The sequence below is a fragment of the Alosa alosa genome, unplaced genomic scaffold (genome assembly GCF_017589495.1).
Source record: "Alosa alosa isolate M-15738 ecotype Scorff River unplaced genomic scaffold, AALO_Geno_1.1 AALO_1.0_unplaced_2, whole genome shotgun sequence".
In the NCBI taxonomy this organism is placed as follows: domain Eukaryota; kingdom Metazoa; phylum Chordata; class Actinopteri; order Clupeiformes; family Clupeidae; genus Alosa; species Alosa alosa.
The window spans coordinates 253,152-278,683 of record NW_025962321.1 but is presented as its reverse complement, the minus strand read 5'-3'; the positions used below and the strand labels follow the sequence as shown (position 1 = coordinate 278,683).

Genomic DNA, 25,532 nt, shown 5'->3' with positions numbered 1-25,532 from the left:
ATAGATGTAAAAAATCTTATTTTAAATGAATATATATATTTTCCCAATATACCTACAATTGGTCAATATAAGATATTATCATTTACAATTTCTAATAATATAACAAAATTACTTTCTTCATATACATATTGATTAATTAAATATTATTTTAATAATACAGAAGAAGGAAAGAAATTAAAAAATATTATTTTAAAAACTAAAAAATAATTGAATGAGATTATATTTTATTTTAATTAATATATATTTATTTTTTGAAAATTACAGTTTTAAATATGATTTATTAAATATAATTCCATTTAATTACTTTTTAATATTTAAAATAATATTCTTTAATTTTTTATTTAAAATTTCTTAAAAATTTATTAAGATCATCTTTAAATATATGAATAATACTTTGATCAAAATCTATCATTTTTACTCTTAATTTTAATTTTAATATTAATTCTTTATAAATTTCTTTAATTCTTTTAATACCATCTTCACTTTTACTATATATAGTATAACAATTATCATCTTTATTATAAATAATAAATAAAAAAAATTTAAATTTAAAATTTTCATATAATATTAGTAATATCTATTTTATTAAATTTATATTTTTATATAATAATTTAAAGAATTCATTCTATTCTTTAATAATAATATATCCTGTAGTATTATTTTTTCTTATTATATTTCTATGTATTCTTTTTATACAAAGATATTTATTTTTACATAATTGTATACCATCATTTATTTTTTTATTTATTTCTTGAATATCACCTATTATTTTATAAGTTTTTCAAAAATAATTTTCATTAATCATACTATCAATTATAATTAAATAATCATTAATATTAATTTCTATATTCTAAAAATTTAATTTGAATGTTTTATATTTAATATTATATTCTATATTCTATTCTAATTCTTTATCTATTCTTTTTTTCTAATTTTGATTAAGATATTTATAAGTATTTTTACAATCTTCTAACCCTATTCCTATCTATAATCAAATTTGATTAATTTTTTCTATTTGATCTTGTTTTTTTAATAATAATAAAATACCATAATTACAACATTGAAATGCATCATATAAATTTCAATGTTTATACATGTTTATATTTAATTCATTAATAAAAATAATATATTGATTCTAATTCTATTCTTTATAATATTCTAATATTTTTTCATAAATTTTTTTATTAATAATTTTTTCTCTATAATAATAAGTTAAACCTAAAATACCATATCATAAACATTCTCAATTCTAATTAAAAAATTCTCTTCAAATATTATAAATTATATAACTACTAGGATAAGTTATATTTTTTGTATCATAAGATATTACGCAAATAAATCTATTTTTTTCATTTATATTATTTTCATTTACAATTTCATTACTATCAATAATAAAAATTTTAAAAATTCTAATTTTTTCAAATTCTTCTTCTGACATCTCACCAAATAAGATCTAAAATAAATCGATACTATTTCCTATATTAATCATTAAAATTGAAAAAATATTATTTTGTTTAATAATATTATTATTAAATAATAATAATAATTCTTCATAATTTTTTACTATTTTTATCTAATAATTAATACAATTACCCTATAATAATTTAACAATAATTTTACAACATAATAAAGAATCTAAATCTTCTGAAGTTATTATAAATAAATAGCATTCTTTTTCATCATAAATTTCTCTCATATTATTCTAATAATATTGTAATGCTTTTATATAATCAAGATATCCATTCTTATATATTTTCATAAATTTGAGTTAATCAAAAAATTAAAAATTAAAATCAATTAGTGATCGTCTCCTTCTTTCTCTATTAATTTATTTATTTGATCTATCAATTCTTTTTTTTCATTAACACTTCCATTTTCTATAATATTATTTACTCAACTTTTGATTTTTCATATTTCAAAAATTTCTTTCTCTTCTAAATTTATATTAGAACTATTATTACTATTGACACTTGATAATATTAAATCTTTTAATTTTTTATAACCTATAATAATTCTCTCTCTTCTTTCTTTTAATTCTTTAATTCTTTTTTGTATATCTTCTAATGTTTCACTCATAATTTTATAATTTATTTTTAATAAATAACACAAAAAATAATAAATATAAAAAATATTTTTATATTTATTAAAATGTAATAAAACTATTTTTTTCTGTTTTTATAAATTTTTATGGATAATAAATAAAAATTAATATTTTTTATAAAACATATATTAAATATTATACTAATAATTTTTCAAATATTATTTTTAATATATTCTCTTAAATTTAATACAAAATACAAATAGGGTTTATCTTTTTTATGTATATTTGCTCAATCTTTTTCAATTTTAAGATCTTATCTAAAATTAATTGATACTACTTTATTTTTAGAATTAGAAATATATATAAGATATGCATTAATACTATCATATTTTATAGTTTCTAAAAAAATAGAATATTATATAAATATTGATTATATTTCAGTTTTTATTTTTTTATATTCATTTTTTTTAATTTTATTAAGATATCTTTGTTTTTTTAACATATATATTTTTAATTATGAAGATAAAATACTTAATAAAAATAAAGATTTTATAGAAAAAAATTGATATATATTATTATGTATATTATTTTTAATATTATTATGTATATTATTTTTATATCAAGAGAATATTTAGAATGAAATAAAAGTATAACATCTAATAATCTATCGATATATAATTAGAAAAAAAATAAAAAATCAAAGTTAAAAACATTAAATATTTACATAATTATTAATTATAAATATAATAATAGAAATAGTATTTTTATAACATGTATTAAGAAAAAAATACCAAATAATTAAGTTTGAATTATATATAAAAATTTATAATAGTTTTAGAATATTTTTTTATCTGTTATTAAATAATATTTACTTATAAAAAATATATTATAATATTTTTATCAATTAAATATTTTTATTTTGTGTATATAAAAAATTATGTTAAAATTATTTATAAATCATATAAACTTTGTTACTGTTATTTTTCAATCATTATTTTCAATATATGTTTTTAAATATCAAACAAATTATAAATTTTTATTATCTACTTTTCTTACAGGTATTTTTTGTATTGGTATTATAAGAATTTATATAAAAAAATCATATATTTCACATTCTTTATTAGAGTATGAAATATATTTAAAATATCTCATAATATTGGCTTATTTAATGTCATCTGAAGTTTTAGATAAAAATTCTATAGATACATCTTCAGCTACTAATTTTTTAATAATGTTATTATTGTTTTTAATTAGAATTTTAATAAATGGATTTTCTTATAAAGAAAATTTAGATATTCCTATAAATATAGGTATTTATATGCTAGTTTGTATTCCTATTTACTTTATTTCAATAACAATAGAATATATAAAATGAAATAAATTTTTAATTAAAAAGAAAAATATTTCAAAATATAATTTATCTAAAAATAAAGAAATAAAAAATGTTATATTATTTGTTTACATAATAATTTTAATAAACGTAATATTAGAAATGGTATTTTTAGGATTATGTTTTATAAAATATATAGGTAAATTTAAAATGGATATGTATTTAAAAAATCTTGATATATTAAAATTATTATTTACATTAGTATTAAACAATATTTTTTTATAATTAAATTAATTTGTGTTTCAAATTTATAATGGAAAGAATTGTTGAATATAAAAAAGGTGAAATTGAAGAAATAGAAACAACTCTTATAAATTACTTGTCAAAACCAAATACTTTTCCAAAAGAAAATATTTATAATACAATTAGAAAGATAATTGCTTATACAACTTATGGTAATGATATGTCTTATTTATTTCCAAAAATGATAATGGCTTTAGAAGTTGCAGATATTTTATTAAAAAAGATAATATATTCTTATATAGTAACTTATGCTAGTAAAAATGAATAGATAATAACATTAACTTTAAATACATTACAAAAATCAATAAAATCATCCAATTATATGGTAAGAGTATTAGGATTAAAATCATTAATGCAAATAAATATTAAATTATTTGATAATTTAAAAAATGAAGCTATATTAGAATTATTAGATGATGAAGAAGAAAGTGTAAGAAAAGTTGCTGTATTATATTCAGAAAATATTATAGAATTAGAAGAATTAGAAAATTTATTAATTAAAAAAATGACAGATAATACTGAAGTATTATGTTGTGTATTATTAGTTTTAAGAAAATCTAAAAAAATAATTATTAATAAAAAAATCATACTCTTTTTAATTAAACATTTAGAAAATTGTAAATGTTTAATTATTTTAGACTATATCTATAAATATATTCCATAGGATCAAAATGAAGTATTCGAAATAATGAATTTATTAGATAATTATTTAAAATCTAATAATATTCCTCATGTCTTTATGATAATGAAAATATTTATTAAATATTCAGAATTATTTACTGAATTGAAAGATGCTATACTATTAAATATTAAAAATATTTTAATTTCTTATCTTTATTCTACTATATATTCATTAAGATGAATAACTTTAAAACATATTTTATATTTTTCTAAATTATATAAAAATTTATTCACTTCTCATTATAAAAATTTTTATTTATGTTTTGAAAAAAATTCTGAAAAAATATTAAAAATAAAAATATTGGGAAATTTATTAACTAATGATAATTCTAAAGATATTTTATTTGAAATGATATATAAAGGTGGATTAAATTCTTAGAATAAACTTGTTATTAAAGAAAGTTTAAAATTGATTTTAAAAATAATAAAATTTTAGAATAATCTTTGTTTATTAAGTTTAAATGAAATTTGTATTTATTTTTCTCAACCATATTATAAAGATTTATTATTTTCTTTTTTTGTAGAATTAGTTATTAATATAGATGAAAAATATAAAGATTAGATTTTAATACTTTTATCTCCTCATTTTTCTAAATTAAAAGAACCTGAAAGTATATGAAACTTATGTCTTCTTATATAGAAATATTATCAAGATATTCAATGTTATGAATAGATTTTATTCAATATAATAAAATTTTATTTTAATTATTTTGATGATAATAAAAATGTTATAAAATATAAAAAAATATTGATAGAAACTACTATCTTTTTATTTAAAGAATTAAATAAAGAAAATTGTATAAAATTATTAAGAAAAAAATTAAATAATGAAAATTTATTTATACGTAAAATTTATAATAATTGTTTGAATGTAGTAAAAATAGTTAAAAATGAAAATAAAGAATCACTATTATTAATAGATGAAATTCCTATTATATATGAAAAATTATATTGTTTTAAAAATAAAAATAAAATTACAGAAGAGATCGATATGGAAGATAAATGAGAATTTGAAAATTATAATATAGATTCAAATATATTTAAAAAGATATGGTCAGATAAAAATATTAAAACAAATCAAATAGAATCAGTAATATTAAATGAAATATATCATGATTTTACTACTGAAGATTTTATAGAAATATTTAAAGAAAAAAATTTTAATATAGTCGCATTTTCTAGTACTGATATTAAATTATTTTTAAGTATAGGTTTAAATCAAAAGAAAATATATAAAAATTGTTTATAGAGAGAAATTTTTCATTTAACTAAAGAAGAATAGAATTAGAATTATTTAATATTAGTTAGTATTTTAATAAAAGATAATAAATTTAGTTTATTTACTAAATCTGAAAATTATTTCTGTATAATTAAAATTGAAGATATAATAAAAAATTTATTAAGTAATTAACATAAATATTATTCAACACAAATGCTTAAAGTTAATTAGGTTTTATTAAATTAGTATAAAGTTTTAGGATTAATAGGTTGTGGTGCACAAGCCCATGTTTATAAAATATTAGACACATAGAGTAATAAAATTTTTGCAATGAAATATATTATTATATTTGATGTAGATTCAAATATATTAAAAAATATAATACTAGAAGTTGATTTATTAAAATCACTTTCTCATCCTAATATAGTTAAATATGAAAAATCTATAATAACAAAAGATTCTCTTATTATATTAATGGAATATTTAGAATAGGGATCATTATCTAAAATATTTAAAAAATTAGATAAAAAAGATAGAACTGAAGAATTAATAAAAATTTATTTAATGCAAATATTAGAGGGATTAAATTATTTACATGAATAGGGTATTATACATAGAGATATTAAAGGAGCTAATATTTTATTATCAGATGAAGGATTGATTAAATTAACAGATTTTGGATTAGCAACTAGATTAGAAGATGTATTAAAGAATTCTTCTATTGTAGGAACTCCTTATTGAATGGCTCCTGAAATGGTATCAATGACTGATTCAATAACTCCAGCAGTTGATATGTGAAGTTTAGGAGCTACTTTAATAGAACTATTGACAGGTAAACCACCTTATTATGATTTAGGACCTATGCCTGCTATGTATAAAATAGTCAGTGATAGTTTTCCTACTTTACCTGATAATATATCTAAAGAAATGGAAGTTTTTTTATTAGGTTGTTTTTAGAAGATACCAGAAAATAGATTAACAGCAAGTTAGGCATTAAAATTAAATGGACAAGAAGTAGAAATAATAGAAAAAGATGATAATGTAGAAAATTTCTTAATAATTTTTGATTAGAAAGTGGATGAAATTAAAATACTTGGAATATTAAAATAGATTAGATTACATATTATAAAAGATAATAATTATTTAAAAAAATTTAATAATTAGTTAGGAATAATTCATTTAATATCTATATTAAAGATTTGAATATTAGATCCAAAAATATTATTAGAATGTTTATTTATAATAACATCATTTATATAGTATAAAAATGAATATTTAAATAGTTTATGATTATAGGATATAGTTAATGTAATAACTCAATTATTTAAAATTTATAATAAAGATAAAGAAATAAATATAAAAATAATAACTTTTAGTATTTGCTTAATAAAAATGGAAAAAAATTTAATAATATTATCTACATTTGTATTATAGATAATACCTCAAATAATAAAATATATGATTATATGAAATTATTATATTGATATTAATTTTTTATTGAATTTAATATATAAAATATTATGTAATAATATTTATATTATTAACGATATTAATAATATTTTAATATCTTATGGATTATTAGAAAATTTATTATATTTATTTATTAATAATATTAATTAGGAGACAGTAATAAGTATAATAAAATCATTATCATAGTCAGATATTATTATAAAAAAACAATTTATTGATATTAATAATATTAATGCATTTATTAATATAATAGAAAATACAGATAATAAAGATATTATAACAATTTTAGATATATTAAAAGAAGTTGTTTGTAATACTGATGTATATTATGAAGGAGAAGAAAAAGAAATAGTAAAATGTATAATGAAATTATTAATATTATAGGATAATAGAGAAGAAGAACTTACTTATAAATTTTTTATATTAATATATTATTTAATAATAAATAAAACAAATATTATATAGTATATATCAACATATAGTAATAGTTTTATAATGTATTTAATAGATTTAATTAAATTAGATAAATATAAGAAAGAAGTATATGAATTATTATCTCAATTAATAGTATGATTTAATATAGAAGATATAACATAGAAAGAAAAGAATGAAATAGTAAAATTTTTAATAGAAATAATAATTAATGATTCTTCATAGATATATAATTATAAGACAGTAACATTATTAACTAGATGAATAGAGAATTTTACTATAGTACAAAATGATCCTAATCTTAGTTTTTGTATTTCATCTATATAGTTTTGTTATAAAATATCTAAAATGTTAAATATAGAATATGATATGAATTATTAGAGAAAAATTTAGATTTTTATTTAGGATTTAGAAATATTATGTACATCTTCTAATTAGTTTTCATTAATAATATTAAAGATAGATTTATTTTTTAGAAATATTTCATTTATATTATAGAATATATTAAAAAATGATAAAGAATTAACAGCTAATAATAATTCTATATTAGTTAAAGATATTTTATCATTATTAAAATTTTTATTTAATTTTAAAATAGATATACCTGGAAAATATATTTTAATGGAATAGTTAGAAGAATTATAGTACAGTAATAAAATAATAATAAAAAATTTATCAATTTTTTTATATAAAGAAATTAAAACAATGGGAACACGAGAAGAAAATATAAAGACAAATACGTGAATATTTTCTAGATTATTTAAAAATGTATAAATCATCTGATTAAATATTTTTTAATTTTTGTTTTAATTATATATAAATTTATTATTAGTTTTTATGATATAATATATTTATATTATAAATTAATGATCGAAGATTTAATTTTTTTTAAAATTAATATTATTATTATTATCATAAATTATTATTTTTTAATTTATTTTTATGTTTAATCTTATTAATGGAAAGGAAGAATATTCATGAATAGATAAAAATATAAAATAATTTAATATAGAATTATATTAAATATATAGATATTTATTTAGATGAAATTATAGAATAGATTTATTATAAAATTATAATAGATGAAGAATATATAATTTCAAAAGATTTAATTGATAATTTAATTTCATCATCTAATATTTTTATAGATAATTTAATAAAGAATAAAAATTTCTCTATAGATAAAAATGAAAAGAATTTTATAATTGATTTATCATTTTTTATTGATGATATAAAGAATAAAAAAATTAATAAAGATTATATTTGTCCTATTAATAATAAGGAATATTTTATTCCATTAAAGAATATTGAATGTAATCATTCATTAGATGTATATAGTTATGAAAAATTAATAGAGAATAGAGAAATAAATTGTTATAATAAAGAGTGTAATAAATTAATGACTAGAATAAGAATTAATTATTATATATGGCTTCATATAAAAATTAAGAAAAAAGAATTTTATTATTAGAAATTATTTTAAATTAATTAATTTAATTAATCACAAATATGATAGATAAAGATTTATTTTTTATTAGTATAAAGAAATTAATAAAATTGAGTACAAATAATGTAGATTAGATAATAAATGGTATTACTGAAAGATTAATAATAAATTATTTAAATTTAAAAGATATTAAACCTATAGCTGAGTTTAATGAATGTTTTATTGAGATATAGAATATATTTTTATTTTATTTTAATATAGATTTAAAGATAAATAAAGAAAATTTAAAAAATAATAGGGATATTATCATTAATAATAAAAATGATATAGAAATTTATTTTATTAAATCTATATTCAATTATTTCAATTTTGAAACAAATATAACAAATGAAGATAATGTTTATTATATCAAGTAGATAATTAAATAAAAAAATTTTTTTAAAAAATAAAATTAATTAAAAATTTCAACTACTATTTTTCTTAAGTGATGTAAAAATGTTTTTAAAGAAACATCATCTGTAAATAAAGGCTATTCATCTTCTAATTGATTATTATTATTTATATTATTATTACTAACATCATGTGTTTTATGGGTTATAGATGGATTTAATTTACTGATAAGATATCTAGACTAAGAATCATTAATTTCGCATTCTACTAGGGTAGGAACAGGGTAAGTTCTACTTTTTAATTTATATGCTTCTTTTCAAGATTCTGAAATTATTTCAGTAAATTCTGGATATTGGCCTGATATATGATAATTTTGTTCCATTCAGTTTATTATTTCAGCACCTTTTCAATATATTATGGTTGTATAACAATCTAAGACTAGAATATTATCTGGTTTTCTAACTGAAGCATCGGGTAACTATGTCATTGGATTTTCTTCTTGAGATAAAGAATAAGTTAATAATAATGGCATTATTTGTAGTAAGGTATCACTTACATTTGATCTTAATAATAAATATCTTGATAATAGAGATTCATCTACGGAAAATTGTTCTACTTGTACTATATTACTTCTTCTTATATAAAAGAACATCTATGGTAAATATACCATATTTGTTTTTAAATGGAATGTATTATATAATCCTACTGAATAATTAGCTCATCTTTGCATCATTTTTACTAATACGCAGTCTAATCATTTAACAATTTGAGATGAATTTTTTAATATTATATTTTTTTGTATATTTAAATAGGAACTATTAGAACATAAGAAAGATCTTTCTATTACCAGTCTTAATATTAAGGAAGAGGATGTTTCTTGATCGAATGAATTTAATAATTTTTCACATTTTTCACCATGATCAAAGTCTACTCTTTCTAGATTAATTGTAGTTACTTTCATTTTATTATTATTATAATATAATTGAAATTGTATTTGTGAATTTTTTGAAGTAGTAATTGATTTTAAAACAACATCAAAGAAAATTGAAATTGAAAAATTATTATCACAGGATGCGCCTAAGTTAAATATATTAGAATTATAACAACCTATTTTTTCATTTTTAGTTATATATTCTGTATTTAATTGTCTATTATAAAATGATTTTTCTGATGAAGTTACTCCACCTATTACACCACATACTTTAATATCTTTAGAAGTGACTATTTCTAGAAATACAGAATTATATCTATTAGAAAATTGATTAGAATTTATATATAAATTTTTTAATACTTGGGAGAATTCTTCATCATTAAATGCATCATAAGAAACTATATATCCACCTGTATAATATGATAATGAATGCATTTCTGATAGACCTACTTCGTCTAAACTTATACCAAAGATATCATAAGATATTGTATTATTTGATAATTGAATAGAATAATCTGTTAATAAATCAAAAAAATATTTTGAAGATTCGAAATATTTTGCATTTGTTGTCATTATATCATTATAAGATCTTACTTTTTCTTTTAAGGATAGATCAGCAGCTTTTCCAGAACCATTAGTATTAAAATTAGAAGTGAATAAAAGTACTCTAGTATTATTTTCCGGATTAGATAATGATAATGCGATTATAAGAGCATTACCGGTTGAATTTATGGGACGTTCTGATTTTAATTTATGTCAATTTGAAGTTTTTGTATTTGATAATATTTTATGTAGATTATCTTCGCATTCTTTAAGAGGAGTAACAAGATTTGGATCATTTAATTTAATATTATTCATATATTTTATTAGATCATTTTGAGTTTTTATTGTATAATTTCCATTAAAACAAAAAGATGAAGTATACTAAGATCTAAGATCAAAAATATTTATATTTTTTGAATATGTTATTAGAGAAATATAAGAATTATCATCATCTGGAAATGATGTTATTAATTGAGAAAGATTATCTGTAAGATAATTTAGTTGATCTTGTGATATATTAGTTTCAATTACAAATATATAATGATTTTTAAAATTATTCTATGTTTCTAAATTATAGATTATTACGTCATTTTCAGAATTTTGTTCAACTGGTTCATTTTTAATATATTTAAAAGGTAATTGATTTCTTGTTAGACAGAAATTACATGATCAGAATTTATTATTTTGATCTATATAGCAATGAATATTTAAGAATCCGTGACAATTTTTATTTGAACATTGTGTGGGTGTATTTAAAGTTTCTGTTGATTTTATTTCATTTAAAAATGGAGTATATATACATCCTGCAGGAATTACAAGAGAATCTATATTATTTGGATCATTTGGAAAAACATTTCAAGAGAATCTAATGCCATTTTCACTCATATATTTTATTTATTTTGTGTTGATACAAAAATTAATTTATTTAGAATTATATGAATTTAATTTTTTTATCAGTTTTAACTGTAATTTTTTCAAACTTTTATAATCTTCTTCTAAATTTTTTATATTTAAATCAATCAATGATGTATTATTTGAATCATAAATAGTAGATTGTAATATTTCTAGTTGACATTTAATACCGTCAAACTTCTATTTTAATTTATTTAATTTTTTTATCTTTTCTTCCATCACAAACGAAGGGAATTTATAGGATATAATATTATATTTTATTTTTTTAATAAAAAATTATAAATATAAAAATTATTATATTGATGCGGATATATTTTTAACTAAAAATTTAAAATTATAAATATAATTTAAATAATTAATTTAATATTTGTATATGAATTAAAATTAGATTATATAATGAATTAATAATATCTTTTATTAAGTTATTTTCGTTTTTAATTAAAAAAATAAATATTTTATCATATTGAATAATAAATATTAAATTTTTAAAATTACATATAATCATATATCAATTATTCTACAAATTCCATCTTCATTTTTTTATTCATCTTTTTTTAATTTATTCTAAAATATTTACACTATTGAATAAATTTTTATTGTTAAGATATCAAATATATATAACAATGCTTATCTATATTAATTGATATATTCTATAATACTAATATATCTTAAATATAACTTTATAATTGAAAATACAAATATTATTGTTAATTAATAGAATAATAAATATAGATATAAATTTATTGTTACTACATATCTATAATTATTTTATATTAGATTTTATACTATTATACTATATAATCTAAAAATAGTTGAAAAGTAGAAATTTAAATTTAAGAAAAAAATATTTTAATTATTATTTTAGTATAAGATAAAGTAAATTATACCTATAGTTAAAATTTATTTAATACTAAGATTACTAGTAATAAAAATAATATTGAAAAATATAAATAAAAATTTAAATTAATTATTATTCATCATCAGAAAATAAATATAAAACATCACGTATAGTTTTAGATTCCTTATTAACTTTTTCTATATTTTCTTCCATTTTAATTAATATATCCATTAGTTCTTTAAGTTTTTCTAATTCTAATTCATATCTTTAGTAATTAAATTTTTTTACTTTTCTTTTTTAATAATGATAATTTTTTAAATTTTTTATTATTTTTTAATAGTGATATTGATTCTTTTATTGAATTTAACTATGTTACTCATGTTTTATTTTTTAATTCTTCATTATGTTTACTTCTATTTTATCTAAAAGATATACAATATGTTTCTCTACTTTTTCTAATATATTATATACTAAAATAATAATATGAAACTTCAGATATTTTTATAAGTTTTTGATAAAAATAGGTTTATTAATTAAAGAATCATCATTTTCTTTTAAAAATTTAGTTTCTATCTCTTTTTTTACTGCTAATTCTAAATAAGATTCTGAAAATTTATTAAAAGAATATGTTTTAAAAAATAAAAATTCTATATTTCTATTTCTAAAAAATAAATGTGTATATGTATATGTATTGAAAAAATTTAATTTTTTACTATTAAAATAATCTAAAATATCATCATAGAAGTTACCAAATAATTCCCTTAATAATCTATCCATTAAATAATTTTCTCATTCTTCAATAACTAATTTATTATATTCTACTTCTATTTTTGATAATTCTATACTTATTTTTTCTTTTAATTCTAATAATGATAGTTTATAATTAATAAATATCTTTTTTAAATAATTAAAAAATATATTATAACTTACTAGCTCACTATCTAAATATTCAAATATTTTCACTACATAATCTAATATATATTTAACTAAAATATGATATCATACTAAATTATATAGAATATTTCCTTTAAAATACATTCCAGATATAGTAGTTAATGTAAAATGAAATAAATAAAAAATATTTCAATAAACATATATTTTTTAACATTTTTATTAGTTATTTTATCTACTATTTCAAAAACCAATTTTATCATATCAGATGTATATTGTTTTATTAACTTATATTTATTAGCTATATCTTCTTTAAAATTAATATTTCATCAAATTTCATCAATAATTATAATATGTCTTTATATTTATTATTATATTTAATCCCATCCTCATCTAACTTTGTTAAAAGATTTTTTAAATTTTTATGAAAATAATTTGATTCATCTGAATTTCAAGATTTAGAATTTGTATCATCTATATTATCTAATATAACAGAAAATATTAATAAATCAATTACTTCTTTTTTTATTGAATCTATCTATAATATTTTCTGCATTTTTATAAGTTATATTATTTGTATATTCTATATGTTTTAGAAATAGAATGAAATAGAATAATCATTTTTATCTTTATTATTAAAAAAAAATAATTAAAATATAAATTGTTTAAATTACTTTCGTTATTAATTTTCATATCACTAGAATTAGATAACATATATATGTATTCCCATAATTGCAATATATTTTGTGATTGTTTTTAAATCATCTGCCGATAATAAGTTTTTTGCATAAATCAATAATCCATAATACTTTTCTAATATATCTTTATTATTATTAAATTTATCTAATTTAATAAATTGTATTAATACTATTAAAAATAAAATTTTAATTTGCATCATTAAGATATAAAAATTATATATCTTCTCTATAAGCCATATATAAAAATAAAAAAATTTATATAAATTATAAATTAAACTTTATTAAAGAATTATTATATTTCTTAAATAATATTCGAATTTATTTTTTTTAAATTTTAAAATTTTAAAATATTATTTTTAATAATAGAAATAATATTAGTTAATAGATTTTTATATATAAAACATAAAATAAAATATTCAGACTTAAAAATATTTTTATTGACATAAAATAAAATAAACTATAAATAAACTATAAATAATTTTTTTAATTTTTGATTTTTCTAAACATAGAAAAAACTATATAAAATTCTATTCGATATATATATATATTGTTATCTTATTTTATATTATTCATTACATTAATATAATTAAAAAATTCATTAATATATGAAATAAAAAACCTATATTTATTTAATTCATATTGTTTTTTATTTTATAATTTTAAAAATTAATTAATTAATTATTACTTTACTTCTTCAAATTATTATATATTATAATAATCTATGAATTGATTTATAACTACATACTTATATATATTAATAGGTATTATCTCTAAAATCAGATAATTATAATTCTTTGTAATAGAAACAAATGCAACTATAACTTATAACTATAAATAATATATTATCAAAAAATTTATAGGATATTTTTATTTTTTTAACGTATCTTAAAATTAAATAAAAATATGAAAAATATAAATAAACAAAAATATCATGAAGATACAATAATAATTATTTATATATTGATTTTTATAATAATAATTATAGTTTTACTTTTTAAATTTATTTATTTTAATAAGAAAAATTTAGAAAAATAATGACCATAATAATAAACAAGAAGAAGATAAAAAACCACCTTCATCTAATAACAAAAACAATTTAATAACTATAAAAGAAAATAATAATTTAGATTAGTTATTATTAGATCAAAATTACTATAGTTTTGAAAATAATTCAAGAAATCTGAATAATATAGATATAAATGATAAGAATAATTAGTTATTTATAATACATTCAGATTCTAATTCTATAGAAGAATTATATAATAAAAATTTAATATAAAAGGAAACTATATAAATTATAATTAAAGAAGAAACTATATATGAAGATAATATATCATCTTATAAGTCTATTGAGAATAGTAAAGACAGTGATTTAATATATAAAAATGAAATAAAACCATTTTAAAACAAAATAAAGAAAAACTACAAAAAATAAAAAAAGAAAATGATATAGAATGAAGATGATAATTCGATTGATGAAATATTTGAAGAAAATTATAAAAATAATATCTATAGATAGTAAAAAAAATATTTTTATTTTTCCAATATTAATAATAACTATGAACATGTATTTTTTATCCTTAATATATAAAAATAAATTTTATAAAATAAAGAATATATAAATATATAAATTTAGAATTTTATTATTATATTATTTAAAAAATATGATTTTAATAATAAATTCATAGATTTATCTAAAATAGAAAATGATGAATTTAAAAATATAATTAAAAATTCTATTAGTAAATATAAACAAATGAATATAGATAATATATATTGTTTTAATAATTTTAAAAAGTATAAAAAAAATTCATGACTTTCTATAATTTAAAAGTTTTATTATTTTTTATTAATAAAGAAATAAAAAAATAATTTTAAAAAATGAATTATTATTTATGTATATTTTTATTAATTTTAAGTAGTAAAGAAGATATTAATAAATTCAAATAACATATAGAAGAAAAAATCAATAATTTTATATTTAATAAAATATCTTATAAAAAAAGAAAATTTTAAAAAATATAAATTAAATTATTTAAATTTATATTTTATAAGATATTTTACTATAAAATTATAGATAAAAAAAGGAAAATTATAAATATATTTAGAATATATTAGATAATAATATATTGAATAATATAGAAAATTGTAAATTCTATTGTTATATATAACAAATTAAACTATATAAATAAAATATTTTAAAAATAATATATTTAATTAAATATTAAATATTTGTTTATAAAAGATATTTTAATATTGTTAATATTAATAATATAATATAATAAATTTATATTAATTTTTTTTTCTAATATTTTTTTAAAACTTTATATTATTTTAGTTAAATAAAAATATTTAATTAAACTAATTTTATTTTTATAATAAGTTTAAAATAATTAGTTAGTTAGTTTAATATATTTAAAGATATATTTTTGAATTTTTATAAAAGTTATATTCATTATTATCTTTTTTTCAAATTTATCTAATGTAAAACGAAATACTATAAACTCATCTGATTTTAATTGAACCAAAAATTTATCATCATCAATTTTGCATAAATCTGCTATTATATCATCTAACTATATATATGATTTTATATTAGATATTTCTTCATTTTTAAAATTAATCTAACAGAATAATAGTTCATTATTAAAATAACTTATAATATAAGAAAAATTATTATTATTCATTAAAATTAAATCTCCTTCTTTTCAATAGATATTGAATAAATATACTTTAATAAATATTTTTGATTATTATTTGATGATATACAACATGAAGTCAAAATATTTAAAAAATTATCATCTGATTTTTTATTTTCTAATATTTTATAAATACTTATATTTTCTTTTTTTATTAAAAAAATTTTATCATTTAATATTCCCATACCATATAAATCTTCAAGAGTAATTGAGTCTAATTTTATAAGGTTTTCATTAATAAATGAAAATAATGTAATAGTTTTATTTGTTAATGTAATAAGTTTATCATCTATTATATCACTTCTTATAGATAATAGATTATCTTTAATCTTTATATCAAAAACATGACATGTTATAAAATTTAATTTCATATCATATATATTTAAAACATATGAAAATTCTAATTTATTATATACTTTTTTATTAAAAGCGAATATATATTTGACCTAATAAAATTCATGTATAGCTATATTATAATAAAATGGTATAAATTCTTTTAATTCCTTTTCTACTAATATAATTAATTTATAATCTACTAATAACATTACATATGATAAATTATTTTTTTATAAATATATATTCATCAAATACCAAATAAATAAGAAAATGAACTTTTTTTCAACATAAATCCTCAGCTAAATATATATTTTTCATTTCCATTATCATTATATTATCAGTATCAAAATATTTAATCAAATTATATTTTCCAAGTATATGACTATTATTATTATATATATAAAACAAAATTAAAATATAATAAACTTTTAATATTAATATTGAAACATGATAAGAATATAGTTAATGAATTATTTTCTTTATCTATAATTATTATATCTAATAAATATGAATAATTATCATTTTCACTATAAAATAATATATAAGTTATATCATCTAAAATGTTTATATCCATATATTTTTTTCATTTTCATATCTTTATGTTTAAATTCTATACTCATATCTCTAGAAAGATATTTTTAAATTGTTTCATTTCATTAGTAGTATCATAAAAATTAACAAAACTATTATTAAATAATACTATAAGTATATTATCTTTTGTTATTAAAACTAATTTATCTTTATATTTATTATCATTATTAAAATCTAAAATATTTATTGGTATTTTTTTTAAAATTTTTTATTTATAAAATATAAATTATTATTATTAATAATATATATTAGATTATCACAATACTATAAACTAAAATAAAAATATTTCAATAAACATATATTTTTTTAACATTTTTATTAGTTATTTTATCTACTATTTCAAAACCAATTTTATCATATCAGATGTATATTGTTTTATTAACTTATATTTATTAGCTATATCTTCTTTAAAATTAATATTTCATCAAATTTCATCAATAATTATAATATGTCTTTATATTTATTATTATATTTAATCCCATCCTCATCTAACTTTGTTAAAAGATTTTTTAAATTTTTATGAAAATAATTTGATTCATCTGAATTTCAAGATTTAGAATTTGTATCATCTATATTATCTAATATAACAGAAAATATTAATAAATCAATTACTTCTTTTTTATTGAATCTATCTATAATATTTTCTGCATTTTATAAGTTATATTATTTGTATATTCTATATGTTTAGAAATAGAATGAAATAGAATAATCATTTTTTATCTTTATTATTAAAAAAATAATTAAAATATAAATTGTTTTAAATTACTTTCGTTATTAATTTTCATATCACTAGAATTAGATAACATATATATGTATTCCCATAATTGCAATATATTTTTGTGATTGTTTTAAATCATCTGCCGATAATAAGTTTTTTGCATAAATCGATAATCCATAATACTTTTCTAATATATCTTTATTATTATTAAATTTATCTAATTTAATAAATTGTATTAATACTATTAAAAATAAAATTTTAATTTGCATCATTAAGATATAAAAATTATATATCTTCTCTATAAGCCATATATAAAAATAAAAAAATTTATATAAATTATAAATTAAACTTTATTAAAGAATTATTATATTTCTTAAATAATATTCGAATTTATTTTTTTAAATTTTAAAATTTTAAAATATTATTTTTAATAATAGAAATAATATTAGTTAATAGATTTTTATATATAAAACATAAAATAAAATATTCAGACTTAAAAAATTTTTTATTGACATAAAATAAAATAAACTATAAATAAACTATAAATAATTTTTTTTAATTTTTGATTTTTTCTAAACATAGAAAAACTATATAAAATTCTATTCGATATATATATATATTGTTATCTTATTTTATATTATTCATTACATTAATATAATTAAAAAATTCATTAATATATGAAATAAAAAAACCTATATTTATTTAATTCATATTGTTTTTATTTTATAATTTTAAAAATTAATTAATTAATTATTACTTTACTTCTTCAAATTATTATATATTATAATAATCTATGAATTGATTTATAACTACATACTTATATATATTAATAGGTATTATCTCTAAAATCAGATAATTATAATTCTTTTTTGTAATAGAAACAAATGCAACTATAACTTATAACTATAAATAATATATTATCAAAAAAATTTATAGGATATTTTATTTTTTTAACGTATCTTAAAATTAAATAAAAATATGAAAAATATAAAAAAAAAAAAATATCATGAAGATACAATAATAATTATTTATATATTGATTTTTATAATAATAATTATAGTTTTACTTTTTAAATTTATTTATTTTAATAAGAAAAATTTAGAAAAATAATGACCATAATAATAAACAAGAAGAAGATAAAAAACCACCTTCATCTAATAACAAAAACAATTTAATAACTATAAAAGAAAATAATAATTTAGATTAGTTATTATTAGATCAAAATTACTATAGTTTTGAAAATAATTCAAGAAATCTGAATAATATAGATATAAATGATAAGAATAATTAGTTATTTATAATACATTCAGATTTAATTCTATAGAAGAATTATATAATAAAAATTTAATATAAAAGGAAACTATATAAATTATAATTAAAGAAGAAACTATATATGAAGATAATATATCATCTTATAAGTCTATTGAGAATAGTAAAGACAGTGATTTAATATATAAAAATGAAATAAAACCATTTAAACAAAATAAAGAAAACTACAAAAATAAAAAAGAAAATGATATAGAATGAAGATGATAATTCGATTGATGAAATATTTGAAGAAAATTATAAAAATAATATCTATAGATAGTAAAAAAAATATTTTTTATTTTTCCAATATTAATAATAACTATGAACATGTATTTTTATCCTTAATATATAAAAAATAAATTTTATAAAATAAAGAATATATAAAAATATATAAATTTAGAATTTTATTATTATATTATTTAAAAAATATGATTTTAATAATAAATTCATAGATTTATCTAAAATAGAAAATGATGAATTTAAAAATATAATTAAAAATTCTATTAGTAAATATAAACAAATGAATATAGATAATATATATTGTTTTTAATAATTTTAAAAAAGTATAAAAAAAATTCATGACTTTCTATAATTTAAAGTTTTATTATTTTTTATTAATAAAGAAATAAAAAAATAATTTTAAAAAATGAATTATTATTTATGTATATTTTTATTAATTTTAAGTAGTAAAGAAGATATTAATAAATTCAAATAACATATAGAAGAAAAAATCAATAATTTTATATTTAATAAAATATCTTATAAAAAGAAAATTTTTAAAAATATAAATTAAATTATTTAAATTTATATTTTATAAGATATTTTACTATAAGAATTATAGATAAAAAAGGAAAATTATAAATATATTTAGAATATATTAGATAATAATATATTGAATAATATAGAAAATTGTAAATTCTATTGTTATATATAACAAATTAAACTATATAAATAAAATATTTTTAAAAATAATATATTTAATTAAATATTAAATATTTGTTTATAAAGATATTTTAATATTGTTAATAGTAATAATATAATATAATAAATTTATATTAATTTTTTTCTAATATTTTTAAAACTTTATATTATTTTAGTTAAATAAAAAAATATTTAATTAAACTAATTTTATTTTTTTATAATAAGTTTAAAATAATTAGTTAGTTAGTTTAATATATTTAAAGATATATTTTTTGAATTTTTTTATAAAAGTTATATTCATTATTATCTTTTTTCAAATTTATCTAATGTAAAACGAAATACTATAAACTCATCTGATTTTAATTGAACCAAAAATTTATCATCATCAATTTTGCATAAATCTGCTATTATATCATCTAACTATATATATGATTTTATATTAGATATTTCTTCATTTTTAAAATTAATCTAACAGAATAATAGTTCATTATTAAAATAACTTATAATATAAGAAAAATTATTATTATTCATTAAAATTAAATCTCCTTCTTTTTCAATAGATATTGAATAAATATACTTTAATAAATATTTTTGATTATTATTTGATGATATACAACATGAAGTCAAAATATTTAAAAAATTATCATCTGATTTTTTATTTTCTAATATTTTATAAATACTTATATTTTCTTTTTTTTTTAAAAAAATTTTATCATTTAATATTCCCATACCATATAAATCTTCAAGAGTAATTGAGTCTAATTTTATAAGGTTTTCATTAATAAATGAAAATAATGTAATAGTTTTATTTGTTAATGTAATAAGTTTATCATCTATTATATCACTTCTTATAGATAATAGATTATCTTTAATCTTTATATCAAAACATGACATGTTATAAAATTTAATTTCATATCATATATATTTAAAACATATGAAAATTCTAATTTATTATATACTTTTTATTAAAAGCGAATATATATTTGACCTAATAAAATTCATGTATAGCTATATTATAATAAAATGGTATAAATTCTTTTAATTCCTTTTCTACTAATATAATTAATTTATAATCTACTAATAACATTACATATGATAAATTATTTTTATAAATATATATTCATCAAATACCAAATAAATAAGAAAATGAACTTTTTCAACATAAATCCTCAGCTAAATATATATTTTTCATTTCCATTATCATTATATTATCAGTATCAAAATATTTAATCAAATTATATTTTCCAAGTATATGACTATTATTATTATATATATAAAAACAAGAATTAAAATATAATAAACTTTTAATATTAATATTGAAACATGATAAGAATATAGTTAATGAATTATTTTCTTTATCTATAATTATTATATCTAATAAATATGAATAATTATCATTTTCACTATAAAATAATATATAAGTTATATCATCTAAATGTTTATATCCATATATTTTTTCATTTTCATATCTTTATGTTTAAATTCTATACTCATATCTCTAGAAGATATTTTAAATTGTTTCATTTCATTAGTAGTATCATAAAATTAACAAAACTATTATTAAATAATACTATAAGTATATTATCTTTTGTTATTAAAAACTAATTTATCTTTATGTTATTATCATTATTAAAATCTAAAATATTTATTGGTATTTTTTTAAAATTTTTATTTATAAAATATAAATTATTATTATTAATAATATATATTAGATTATCACAATACTATAAACTAAAATAAAAAATATTTTCTTCAAATTCTTCTTCGACAATATTCATATCAGATGATATTTGATATAAAATATATTTAATATTATTATTTATTATAAATTTTATAGAAAAATAATCTTTAGAATTTATACTTCATATATATCATTTTCGAATTTTATTTTATCAATAATATTTCATTCATTATCAAATATAGTACAATAGTTTTTAATAAAATAATATGTTAATTCATTCTTTTTATAAATATATTTGGTTTCTTCTTGTGAATTAAAATATTTATTATATATATCTATTTTATCTAATATATCATTAAATATAAATGTAAAATTATCTCCTGTTACAAATATATGATTATTATATAAAAAAATATTTTTAATATCATTAATATTTTTACTTAATATTTTTTCTAATTCAAATACATAAAAGGCTAATACATACATTGAAAATTTATGTTCAAAAGGTATATTCATAAAACGGCTACATAATTCATTTTTTATAAATAAATAATCTATATTTGCTAATTTATTATTATTTACTAAAGAAAGAATATCTTTTAATTTGCATTCACAAAATATATTTGGTATTTCTAATAATGTTTCTATTTCTTTTTTTTCTAATGATCATTTAAAAAAATAACCATTATTATTATTTAGACTAATAGAACTTAAGAAAAAAATATTATTATCGATATAAGTAAGACTAGAAACAATTATAAATAGATTATTCTATAATATTGTATATTCTATATTAATTTTTTTCATCATCATATGTTATATCACATAAAAAATTATATATATACAGGTATATATTATCATACTATTACCATTATCTATTAATGTATAATCTTGAATAAAACTAATATCCTCTATTAAATTTTTTTTAAACTTTTGATTTTTATAAAATATAAGTTCATTAAATAAATTAATATGTAAACAATATATATATTCAGTATCCTTATCAATAGATATAAGTATTCAATTTTTAATATTTATAATTTTACAGTAAAATATCCTCCTTTATCATCTGAATTTTTAGAAATTTTATTTGTATTTAAAAAATATTATCATAATCATTACATATATCAATTCTTGAATTTAATAAATCTATATTATATATTTTTAAATCAAAATTTTTATTATTTTCAGAACATATAATTAACAATTTTTCATCATTTATTAATGTAAAATTCTTTAAATTCATATTCATATTTCAATTTGATATTGGGTTTATACTTTTATTTTTTATATCTAAAATATAACAATATGAATTTTTATTTCACATTATTAAAAATCTTTTTTATCAGATGTTATTTGTATGATATAAATTTTTTATTAAACATGTATAAAAATTTTTTTGAAAGATCAGTAATAAGTCTATTTTCCAATAATCTATAACTTTCTTCGAGATAAACATCATCTTTTAATGTTTCTAATTTAAATTTTTTTATAATATTTATTTTATTCGAGGTATTATCATATTCTATTATTATAAGTTCTAAATCAAAAAATAAAACTATTAAAAATCCTTACCATTATCATTTAATACAAATAATTTTTTTTTATTCTTTTAATTTTATATAATTTATTACTTTAAAATCTATATTATCTAAAATATAAAAATATAACTCTCTAAAATGTGCTATAATAATTGTTTTTCATCTTTATAAAATTTCCCACTATAGAATCAATTATTTCTGTAAAATTATTGTTTCAACTCTATCTTATACTTTTAACTTCTAAATTCAACATAACTATTTAATTCGCCGATGATATTTATAAAAAAAATACAACGATTTTTTTTTTATTCTTTAATTTATGTTTTAATAAAAAATATTTAAATAATATTAATAATGTTATTAATATAGTAAAAAATTATAAAAAAAACTTTTGATTTATTTAAATTTATTTCTTAAATATCAATTTATCTTAACTTTAATTTATATATTATTTTTTATTATATTATATTCTATTTTTTACATAAATTTAAATTCTTAAAATTAAAAATAAATATATAGAGCATATAAGTAAAAATAATTAATAGTATAAATCAATAATTAAAAAAAATTAATTAATATATAATTTAATTTAAATTTTTTTTACTAAATTTATTTATTATTACCTTATACTTATGCATATTTACTCTATCAAATAATATCTAATAATCAATAGATTACTCTATAAACTATCTATTTACATATATTAGTAGATATTATCTCTAAAATCAAATAATTGTAGTTCTTTATAATAATACTTATAGCTACTAGAACAACAATAGTCTTCACGTCTCAGAGTAGACCCAGCTTAGTTACCAATGGAAGATACCTCTCTTTTTTAACATAATAAGTATCCTATAGACGTCTTAAAATCATTAGCAGCCGATAAGGCTACCTCCCTTAAGTACTCTATTTTCTACATTACACCTTGACTATACTATTATAAAGGTTGAGGTTGATACCATTGAGATATTTCATAAGTTTTCTTAGGGATAGCCTATAACATACTCAAGAGAAATTCCTTTCGGATTTCTCCATCCTAGTATGTCTCTATCTCCTAATTAATCTTATGAACTAGTCTCTAACTAGAACCATTTCATCTCTATTGAATAGAGACTAAACTATAACTAAATAATTAACAGTGGAGATAATGAATCACCTTGCAACGCCCCACAGCCTAGTTTAATCTATCCTACTGAAACAGAACTTTTAATGTTAACTTCTGAATTTCTTCTTCATTAACATCCTAAAGAGTTTTTAAGTTACCTTGACGTACATTAGTACGGTAAAATAAACCCTCTTTAGTCTCGAAAAGGTGGTTTTGAGCATAGAATTCCCTACAAGAGTTCTTTCTATGCTCCCTTTTCGAGTGTGATTGGATCTTCTACCTTACACACTCAATTTCTCGCTAAATCACACTATGATCATCAGCAGCTTCTTCATTGGAGGTCAATGTCCTCCAATGATTCAGTCTGCGTGATTCTCTCTTAGTGAGTTTAACTTTATTGAGTGTCTTTGTAAGGAGTTGAGATAACGACCCAATTCACTGACAAAAGATCTCTTGGTGGGTTTGGTCTACGCACCAACAACCTAAATAGATGACATGGACTTAGT

At 15.2% G+C, this 25,532-nt stretch overlaps 1 protein-coding gene across 1 annotated transcript; it reads left to right on the top strand.

Annotated features, from left to right (window-relative positions):
* Nucleotides 1-3,684: 3,684 nt before the first annotated feature.
* On the top strand, nt 3,685-4,536 carry LOC125290179 (AP-4 complex subunit beta-like). The gene is given in 2 exon segments (XM_048237112.1): nt 3,685-3,928; nt 4,286-4,536. Coding segments are annotated over 2 exon segments (495 nt in total).
* The last annotated feature ends 20,996 nt before the right edge of the window (nt 4,537-25,532 follow it).